Source organism: Silene latifolia, chromosome Y (assembly GCF_048544455.1).
Source record: "Silene latifolia isolate original U9 population chromosome Y, ASM4854445v1, whole genome shotgun sequence".
In the NCBI taxonomy this organism is placed as follows: Eukaryota; Viridiplantae; Streptophyta; class Magnoliopsida; order Caryophyllales; family Caryophyllaceae; genus Silene; species Silene latifolia.
Genome location: NC_133538.1, coordinates 100,379,252 through 100,390,192, shown reverse-complemented (window position 1 = coordinate 100,390,192; position 10,941 = coordinate 100,379,252). Strand labels below are relative to the sequence as shown.

The 10,941-nt window shown below is 39.3% G+C and overlaps 2 protein-coding genes across 2 annotated transcripts; one reads left to right on the top strand and one right to left on the bottom strand.

The window, feature by feature from the left end:
- Positions 1-460: 460 nt before the first annotated feature.
- LOC141628605 (uncharacterized) lies at positions 461-838 on the top strand. The gene has a single exon (XM_074441723.1). The coding sequence runs from the start codon at positions 461-463 to the stop codon at positions 836-838; it is 378 nt and encodes a 125-aa protein (XP_074297824.1).
- Positions 839-5,889: 5,051 nt separating this feature from the next.
- On the bottom strand, positions 5,890-6,569 carry LOC141628604 (uncharacterized). Its single transcript, XM_074441722.1, has 2 exons — positions 6,321-6,569; positions 5,890-6,261 (listed from the first exon to the last, which is right to left on the bottom strand). The coding sequence occupies exons 1-2, from the start codon at positions 6,567-6,569 to the stop codon at positions 5,890-5,892; spliced, it is 621 nt and encodes a 206-aa protein (XP_074297823.1).
- Between the last annotated feature and the right edge of the window lie 4,372 nt (positions 6,570-10,941).

Below are 10,941 nucleotides of genomic sequence, written 5' to 3'. Positions count from 1 at the left end.
TCATTGTACTAAATTTCTCAAAATTCGATCTTTTGGTAAATAACCACCCTTAATCTTTACCTTTTTTTTCTCTTCAAAATCCACTTCAATATATAAAGATTCAATATTTTTTAGTACATTCACTTATTAAAAGCAGCACCTACTTCACACATACTATGAAGATACAGAATATATTACATAGTATATTATGTTATATAGAATGGGTTGTATATATTTCCATATATTATAGTTTCCTAATGGTGTAGACTAGAAATCCTATATAAACCCATCTTGTATGTTGATGTGAATAATTCAATAAGAAAAACTTCCCAAATATCGTAAGTTTTACATGGTACCAGAGAGCTAGGTTTAGAAAACGCTAGACAACATGACCGGAGAAGACGCCAAGCAGAATTCAACCACCATGAGGATACATTGGTCATCTCCCTTGTTCCTACACTAATATGACAACCCAGGTATCATGATTACCCAACCAATATTCAATAGGGATAATTATGATAATTGGGTTGATGCCCTTCGAATGACATTGTATTCGAAAGACAAATTAGCTTTTCTTGATGGAACCATAAAGGAACCGAAACAGGGAAAAAAGAGCGAAGAAAGCATGGAGCATATTGTGTGGCGACAGTGTAATGCCATGGGGAAAGCATGGCTAAGAAACCTTATCGATCCAAAACTCTACGTTAATATAGCATTTTCCGAGTCAGTGGTACAGATTTGGGAAGAATTGAAGGAGAGATATGCAACGGGGAACTCCCCAAGAGTTCATCAACTCAAGTCGGAGTTGAATGAACTAAAGCAAGATAGACTGACCATAGTCGAATACATACCAAATTGAAGACGATATAGAAGAATGGGCCAGTTACAATCGGGTTCCAAAGAGCACTTGTTGAACCGGAAAAGAATTTTCGAAAGAAGAAGAAGAAAAGGTGCATTAATTTTTGATGGTCATCTATGGTATATTGCCTTCGAACATCCTGATGGAAGAGACAATTCCCACTTTAAGCCGAGTTTATGGTATTGTACTTCGTGAAGAAAGGCACAAATCAATTGTCGCTAGAAGGAACACAAGGTTGAAGAAACCGCCTTTGCAGCACGATGAGGTGGATCCAGTGCTTATGGAAGAGGACCCAAGGTGACTAGTGAAGCATATGACCAAGAGGGTCGATGCTCCTATTGCACTAAATGGGCCATGATGAAGATGATTTTTGGTCGAAGCATGGACTGCCAGCCCACATAGCTGCTCGTGGAAGAGGATGAGGTCGTGGTGCAAGGGGAAGAGTAGGTACAAGAACCGGTAGAGAAGATGGGAGATATAATTTGAAAGCGAATGTCGTGACTGCAAATCAAGGAGCACGTGCGGCCAACAGTTCTAATCGCAAATGAGGTATGTCGATGGATGATGTTCCACTCACACATGAAGAAGTGGTCTCCTTGCGCGCTCTCCTTCAGCCAAGCAAAGACAATACAGAGAAGTTAGCAAGTAACGAGTTTGAAAATTGTTGGATACAAGACACGGGCGCATTGCACCATATGACAGAAAGAAATGAAGTTGTTAGAACACACTTGGTTGATGCCAAGTTTCATTGTTATTTGATTGTTTTTTCTTAGTTACAAATGTTTAGTGTTTGAAGCAATCAATGGACTTCCAAGATGCTTCAAAATGATCAAGATGATGATGAGAGGAGTGAAATCTGTCATTGAATTTGGTAACTGCTATTGTAAGGAAAGGAATGATGCAAAAGCTGTTTCTATTTCTGTGAAAAATCCTGGGAGCTACAGTGATTGCCTGACATTATATATAGGACATATTCCTTACATAACCCTAGAACGATCTCAGCTAGATGACAAAATAGTAAAGCCTCCATACAGCTCATTACAATTCACACTATACTACCAACTTCCTTTGTCTTGTAGTGCTGCACCTTATTTCCTTTTTCTCAATGCTTCAACATATGACAGTCTTGGTCCATCTGTCTTAGGCTGGCTGTTTTTACCCTCTATTTTATACTCCCCCTCAAGATGTGAGTGTGGAGCTTCCATCACTCCCATCTTGTGTAAGAGTTTATAATGTTGTTGTACTGTAAGCTGTTTGGTTAACACATCTGCTACTTGATCTGCTGATGACCCATGAGATGGCTTGATAACTCCTTGAGCAACTTTCTCTCTTATGAAATGTGAATCAATCTCTATGTGCTTAGTCATCTCATACAGTACAGGGTTAGCTGCAATAGTAATATCTGCTTGATTGTCACATCTCAAGGCAGCTGACTCTATCTTTACGAGTCCAAAATCTTTCAAAAGAGTCATCAACCATGTAACCTCACAAGTAGTCAAGGCCATAGCCCTGTACTCTGCTTCAGCTGATGATCTTGATACCACACTCTGTTTCTTGGATTTCCAAGACACTGGTGATTGTCCTAAGAGAATACAGTATCCAGTTGTTGACCTTCTAGTGTAAGGGTAGGAAGCCCAGTCAGAATCACAGTATGTTGTCAATCTAGCACAGGAGCTGTTAGCAAACAATATGCCCTGTCCAGGTGAAGTCTTAAGGTACCTCAGTACTCTTTTAGAAGCTTGAAAGTAATCTGAAGTGGGTGACTGCATAAATTGACTTAGCAGCTGCACTGAAAAAGCTATGTCTGGCCTGGTGACTGTTAGGTATATCAGTTTCCCTATAATCTTTCTGCAATTTTCTGGATACTGCAGCAGTGTACCTTTGTCAGGGTACAACTTTATATGGCTATCAAGAGGAACTTTGAGGGCTCTCTGTCTATCAATTCCAAATTCTTTCAACATATCCATCACATATTTCTTCCGAGACACAAAAATTCCTTGTGGTGTCTTGGTCACCTCCAATCCAATAAAGTAAGATAAATCTCCCAAGTCTTTCATGTGAAAAGTAGAATTTAGCATGTTCTTCAACTTTTTAATCTCAGCCAAATCATTTCCTGCAATTACCATGTCATCTACATATACCAAGATTGTTGTTATACTGTCTTTCTGAGTTTTAATGAATAAAGAATGATCAGCATTGGACTTAGCAAATCCAAATTGGACAAGAGAAGTGGACAGTTTACCAAACCACTGTCTAGGAGCCTATTTCAACCCATAAAGTGATTTCCTTAGCCTGCACGCTTGAGGAGCTTCAGTTCTTCTAGTGACCTCGGTTCCTGAGATCCTACTTCCACTTCCCGTATAACCCAATGGGAAATGCATATACACTTCTTCCTCCAATTCACCATGTAAGAAAGCATTACTTACATCCATCTGGTTCAAGTGCCAACCTTTCATAGATGCCACAGCCAACAAGGCCCTCATTGTACTCATCTTTGCCACAGGAGCAAATGTCTCCATATAATCCATGCCATATTTTTGCCTGCAACCCTGAATGACAAGCCTAGCTTTGTGCCTCTCCAAGGTTCCATCAGGCTTGTATTTATTTTTGAAAATCCATTTACATCCAATGGCTCTTCTTCCTGGGGGAAGGGATGTCACTTCCCATGTCTGACTGGACTCAAGTGCTTCCAACTCATCATTCATGGCCTGTTGCCATTCTATCTTTCTTACAGCCTCATAAAAATTTGATGGTTCCTCTTCTGTTATGATAGAGTTCACCATATTTGCAAAGTAGTTTATTACTTGTGCTTCTGTTATACTGGTGGCTTGAGCATTATCATCCCTGTTGTTCCTTCCTTTGTAATTTACTACAAAATCTTTCATCCACTCAGGTTGCCTCTTGGTCCTGTCTGACCTCCTTTGATTTTCATTTTGGGAATGACTATCATTTTCAGCCTCATTATCTTCTAACTCATTTTGATCATTTTGATCCTCTCTCTGCAGTGTCGGTACAGTGTCAGCGGGTATACTGCCATGAAGTACATCTGAAGGGGGGTCTGAAACTTCACCAGGCATTTGAACAGGACATGGATGAAGGTAAGCATTCTTGTTCTTGGAGTTATACGGAAATAAGTGTTCATAAAACTGAACATCTCTCGTGACATATCTCTTTTTGGTTTCTAGTTCCTCAACTTTGTATTCCTTTTGATTATGAGGATATCCTATAAAAATACAAGTAATTCCTCTGGCTTGAAACTTGTCTTTGTTTCTACTGGGATTATAAGCCACACCCAAGCAACCAAAAGCTTTAAGATGATTATATTCAGGTGGCTTATGATACAACACTTCATAGGGAGTTTGATTGTGAATAACAGGAGAAGGAAGCCTGTTGATAATATGAGCTGCTGTCAGCACACAATCTCCCCAGTACTGTAGAGGAAGGTCAGCCTGAAATCTTATAGCTCTACTAACTTCAAGTAAATGTCTATGCTTTATTTCAACAACCTCATTTTGCTGAGGTCTATCCACTATGCTGGTTTGATGAACAATGCTATGATTAGTGAAGAATTCAATACAATATTGATCTTTGAATTCCCATGTATTATCAGACCTAATAATTTTAATTTTTGACTGAAAATGAGTGTTCATAAACTCATAGAACTCCTTTAGATATTTATAAGCCTGTGATTTAAACTCAAGAAGATACACCCATGTTGCTCTAGATTTATCTTCCACAAGGCTCAAGAAATACCTATATTTACCCTTGTAGAGAATCCTGTATGGTCCCCATATGTCCATATGGATCATGTCAAAGAGCTTAGCAGTGGTGGATTGACTCAAGGAGTAAGGTGATTTAGTAAATTTGGCCATGGGACAATAAAGACAAAGTTGTTGTTGAGACTCAGATGCAGATAAATGCAGAGAATTAATATGCTGCAACTTACTGTAAGGGGCATGACCAAGTCTATTATGCCACAAAGAAAACTGAGAAATGTTTGCATTCATAGATGAAATACTGTTATTACAAGCATTTTTAAAATGTTTCAATGGCTTTTGACACAAGTTGTCAGCCTTAGAATCACAATTTGAAAGAAAATAAAAAGAGTTCTTGGTAATGGTGTTATCAGCAGAGTTTGTAGCATTTTTGTGAGTCTTTAAGTAGTAAAATCCACCTACTGCTCTGCCTATTCCTTTGACATCAAGGGTAGAACAGTCCTACACAATACAATGACTATTATAAAATTTCACAAGACAGTTATTGTCCATGCACAACTTCTGAACAAACATAAGATTCTGTTTGAAATCCGGCACATACATAACTCCAAACAATTTAAGACCATTTTTAAGGTTCATATCACCCATATGTGTCACCCTAGATATTTCCCCATTAGGAAGATTAATCTTGGGTTTTCTCACGAAGGGTCTCACATTATGCAGTTGGCTGAGGTCTGTGATCATGTGATCACTTGCCCCAGAATCCACACTCCACTCACCTTTGTTCAGATTGACATTATGACAAGAAAGTATACCTGCATAGTTGTAGTCTATCTCCTCATCAGTGTCATGTTCAGACTTTGATCCAGATCCAGTTTTATTCTCAGGTACATACTTCAACAGGCTCTCCAATTGTTGTGTGGTAGAGGCAAGGGCAGCAGCAATTTCAGCATTGCTTGGCTCAGATTAAGTGTTGGCCATTCTTTTGTTGTTTCCTGTGAACTGATAATTGCTTTGCTGACTGTAGCCACCACTGCTGGTTTGACCATTTCCATAGCCAGAGAAGTCACTACTGTTGTTGTGACTGTTACCATATGCAAAGGAGTTCCTTCCTCTTCCTCTGAAACTACCTCTGCCTCTTCTCCAGTTGCCTTGTCCTCTTCCAGAACTGAAATAAGCTCTCATTGGCTTCTGATTATCTGGTCCAAACCAACACTTCTCTGATACATGATTGCTCAGGTCACAGTGCTTACACTTTCTTTCATGCTGCTCCCCCTTTCCCATGAGAGTAGAGGCCTCAACCTCCGCTTTTCCTCCAGATTATATGTTGAGTTGTTATGCTTCCTCTTGAACCATAATAGACACCACATCATCAACAGTGGGAAGGGGTGACATAAGTAAGACAACACTTCTCTGTGTTCCATAGGCAGCATCAAGCCCATTCAAGAACTGAAATAGCCTGGCCTCCTCCTTCTGTTTTTGCATAACATCTAGGAATGCACTTATCTCCTCAGTTATAACAGTAATGATGGGAAAATCATTGAGATTCTCTAATTCATCCCACACAGTCCTGAGTTGAATGTAATATTCTGTAACAGGTTTTCCATTTTGTTTCATTTCATAAGTATCTTTGTTCAATTTATACTTCCTAGCCCCATTGCTCACCAAGTACCTTCCTTTCAGTAATTTCCATATCTCTTTGGCTAACTGAGTGTACAGTATTGCCATTTTGATTCACTCACATTTTGTAATATCCAGGATATCACAAGACTGTTGGCTGCCAACCATGCTTCAATTTTAACGTCATCCTTCTTTGGTTTCTCCACTGCTCCTGTCACAAACCCCAACTTTCTCTTTGCTGATAGGGCCAACTCCATACCTCTTTTCCATGGAGTATAATTTTCTACCCCAGCCAATATGGGAGTTATCTTAAGTGTACTACCAACATCATTTAGGTTACAATACAAAGGATCTGTTACGTCTATGACAGTCTTGGTTGTATTCGTGTCAGCCATGATGATTTCACAAATAAAAGCAGTAATATGAGGGAAAGACTGTAACTTTAGGAATATAAATCTATTTCTAGGGACAAAGACTACAGCTTTAAAACAAATACACACTGAACATGAAAGTAGATTGTAAACTTACTATTAACTTGCTTAAAGTTGAGAGCCTGTATACAGAAGCCAGAGCACGAGGCTTATGGCTCTGATACCATGATGAGAGGAGTGAAATTTGTCATTGAATTTGGTAACTGCTATTGTAAGGAAAGGAATAATGCAAAAGTTGTTTCTATTTCTGTGAAAAATCCCGGGAGCTGCAGTGATTGCCTGACATTATATATAGGACATCTTCCTTACATAACCCTAGAAAGATCTCAGCTAGATAACAAAATAGTAAAGCCTCCATACAACTCATTACAATTCACACTATACTACCAATTTCCTTTGTCTTGTAGTGCTGCGCCTTCTTTCCTTTTTCTCAATGCTTCAGCATATGACAGTGTTAGGGTACAAACTCATGTCCCACATCGGTAGAATAAAGATGAAATATTATCTTTATAAGTGACTACAAAATATAATAGTATGAGGCCTTTTGGGAAGGAGCCCAAGAGTAAATCCGTGAGGGCTTGGCCCAAAGCGGACAATATCGTACTATTATGGGTTGTGGATATAGATGCAGCAGAGGCCCAACACGTGATATTCACGCTTCCGCACCACAGACAGTCTTGGTCCATCTATCTTAGGCTGGCTGTTTTTACCCTCTGTTTTACAGATGAAGCCAAGACAATGAAGTTCCCTAGCCTTAGAACACCGACCCCTATTTTAAAGGGAAAACTCCCTATGAAGTACTACATGGTCGATCTCCGTGTCTAAGTAGTCTCCAGGTGTTCGGGTGCTTATGTTATGCACATAATAAGACTTGAACAAAGGACAAGTTTGGCGAAAGGGGGGAGAAGATGTGTATTCATAGGGTATCCCTATAGAAAGAAGGGATGAAGAGTGTATGACTTAGCACAAATTCTTATTTCAGACCGCCCTATCTGTCTGAAATGGTCAGACGGATACCATTTCCTCTCACAAAAAACCCATTTAGGGTGTGAGTGGGAAAGCACATGGGGGTGTCCCACCACCCATGTGCTTCTCACTTGTGAGAGGTCTTATTGCAGTCTGAAATAAGGCGGTCTGAAGCAAGACGGACTGATGACGTCATGAAGCCCATAGTTCTCGTGATGTAAAGTTTATGGAGCATATTTTTCCGCTCAATGAAGCCCCTGATGACACGGAACACCCTATGTTGGACCAAAATGACAAACTCCATATATGGGACGATGAAACACACTATAACACGGAACACCCTATGTCGCCCTCAAAAAAAAAATACACCTCTTTATGAGAGATCTTATCATAATATTGAAGAATAAATGGAAATAAATAGAATATGGATGTCTATAGAATCATATATTGTGTGACTTAAGAGTTAAGAATTTTGATTTATTAATTTCTCTGTAACTCCTTAAATTACCGGAATTTTAAAATATATTTCGCAGTTTTATTCAAGTGCCAAAGGGAAGCGATTTTACTCCAAGAAAGATGTTATTCAATATCTTACTAAACATCGGTCGTATAACAAGACGAGCAAGCAAATTAGGACAAAATCTAAGAAGGCGAAGAGTAGGTTCCTCTTGTCCTTTTGTTCACTATCGTTAAATTATTGATTTGACTTCAACTGTTAGCTTATTGACACACATTACAATTCCTTTTAGATACTAAAATCAACTTAATAGGTAGACTCGTCCCATATATGGACTTCTAACTAACAAAGGTCATATGGTGATGCTGAAATTAGTATCACCGAGTAACGAAATGCAATTTTCACGCAAAACAGGTATGACAACTCATGTTTTGTTCATTATAGATATTTTAGAAGATATAAAACGATTAAGCGAAGATGTTTCAACCTCCTATTCAAACAATACACCAAATTGGCCTGAATGGCTTCCACAAGATTGGTCCATTCAACGCAGTCATGACGATCCCGACGATGTGGTAACTAGCTACTCCCTCCGTCCCAATCATTTATTGTATTTGGTTATAAAATTAAATACAAACAGTATAAATGATACTCCAAATGATGCAGTACTACTGTAGCCCGGACCGGAAGAAGTTTCGATGCAAGGATGATGTTCTAAACCATATTGCTGCTCAATCTACAAGTCGAAAGCCCAAGACCATGCCAAGACCAATCAAATAAGACGTAAAAGAAAGACTCCACAAGCCGAGGGTATGTACCTTCGCTTTTTATTTAATGTCATGCATTGAGAGACCGCATCTCACAAAAAAAAAATAGAGGCCGCATTTCTTAATCTTATATGCTAATGCAGCTGAGCAGGAGTGTGCTGGTACAAAAAGGCGAAGATGCAAGCACAACAATGTGGCCGGAGATTGTGAACTAAAGTTAGCCGGTGCTCCCCTCCTGAAAAAAGGAAAAGAAACTAAACAATAGAGGTGTAATCATCAGATGAAACTCTTGTAGAGTTTGATGTAGAAGTGTTGGGGAAGCGTCCTGTAAACCTTGTGTAGGAATAGTCTCACCCAACAACGATACTACGAAGGAACACACACAACGAACGTAAGTAAGAGCAAATAAAGCGACACCACAATTTCTCACGTGGAAACTCTTCTCAACTAAGGGAAAAACCACGGCTCTCTCGACAAATTAATTCACTAATAAGAAATTACAAAGTTCATAGAGTACAATCACACACTAGTATTGTCACTCCCTCTCAAACTTTATCTCACTCTTATTATCTCTAATGGATGTTGAACACTCTCTTTTCTCTCCTTTAGAACAAGAAGTATTCTCACCAATATAAACTAATTTGTCTCTCTATATTTGTGTGTGTATTATAATACTACCACCATTAGCTATTTATACTAAGTGGCTTTCAAAACTCCTAACAAGTTACTAATTGTTGTAATTAAAAACAACTTTATAACCTCTTGAGCATTAGTGTTCTCTCTTCCAAAAAACGTAGAATCTACGTATTTTGCATTGTAACATCAACACACTTATTTTACCTCTTAATATTTGGACTTTGGGGTGATTAATCCAACAATTTCCTCCCTCGACCCAAAGCTCCAAATACTTCAACTATCTCGGAAAAGCGGACTTTCTTCTTTACGTCGGCCTTTCTCTTCACGCTATGTCCATCTACATAGCAAATGTTATTCTTCGTTTTCACCCCTTGCATTACCAAGCTTCTTCCACGATATACTTTGCACCACTTACCACTACCAACATATCGGTTACCTTGAGTTGTCAACACACCCAAAGAAATAATGTTGGAACAAGCTCTAGGGACATACCTCACATTTTTTAAAGTTCTTATGGTGCCATCATGAAGTTTCATTCTCACACTCCCAACACCCTCAACTTTTAATTTGAGACCGTCACCCACTTTGACATGCCCAAAGGCTCCATTTGTTTGCAAAGTATCAAATAATCCTTGGTCTTTACACACATGCACAGAGGCACCCGAATCCATCACCCATTTTTCTCGACACTCCACCTCATCTTGAGAAGTCAAGAATATGCCTTCATCATCACTACTATTACCACACACCATATTGGAAGAATCACCTAAATCATCAACCTTAGCCTTGCCCAACTTTTCTCTTAAAGACTTCACACTTTTCAAGTCTTCCTTCATTATTGGACAATTTCGTTGAATATGACCTTTCTCATGACAATAGTAGCACTCCACACTATCCATGTCCTTCACGCGCGACTTCGATCTACTTCTTTGGCCATTTCCATGTCTGTGTGACCCTCTCCCTTTTTCACAACCATCTGCCACTAGTGCCCCATCACTTGATGATGCATCTCCATCTATTTTCGCCATCATCCTCTCATTTTCTCTCACCACCGTTATAGCTTCATCCAAAGAAATTTTCTGTTTACCCACGAGCATCGTCATCACAATGGGTCTAAAACTTTTCGGCAATGAAGCTAGTAACAAGAGAGCTTGCTCTTGATCCGTTATCTTCTCATCCGCATCCAAGAGTTGACACACTAACTGGTTGAATTTATTTATGTGGTCTTGTAAATTTGCATCACTCTCCTCCATTTTGAGTTGATACAACTCCCATCGCAAACATAGTCGGTTGGTGAGCGACTTTGAAGCATACATGCCTTGTAACTTTTCTAACAAGGCCCTCGGCTCCTTCTCGCTCAAAAGATTATACTTAATCTCCGGTGCTACCGCCAACCTTATCATACTCACAACTTTCTTTTTCTTTGACTCCCAATTAGCCTCACTCATCTCTAATGGCTTAGTCAATTCCAAAGCCTCATCAAGACTCGACTGGACTAGCAAGTCTTCAA

Excerpts from the sequence above, each read along its gene's own strand:
- LOC141628605 (XM_074441723.1), top strand. The coding sequence starts at position 461 with ATGATTACCCAACCAATATTCAATAGGGATAATTATGATAATTGGGTT.
- LOC141628604 (XM_074441722.1), bottom strand. The coding sequence starts at position 6,569 with ATGGCTGACACGAATACAACCAAGACTGTCATAGACGTAACAGATCCT. Across the intron at positions 6,262-6,320 it reads GGTTGGCAGCCAACAGTCTT|TTAGCCAAAGAGATATGGAA; the intron begins GTGATATCCTGG and ends CTGTACACTCAG.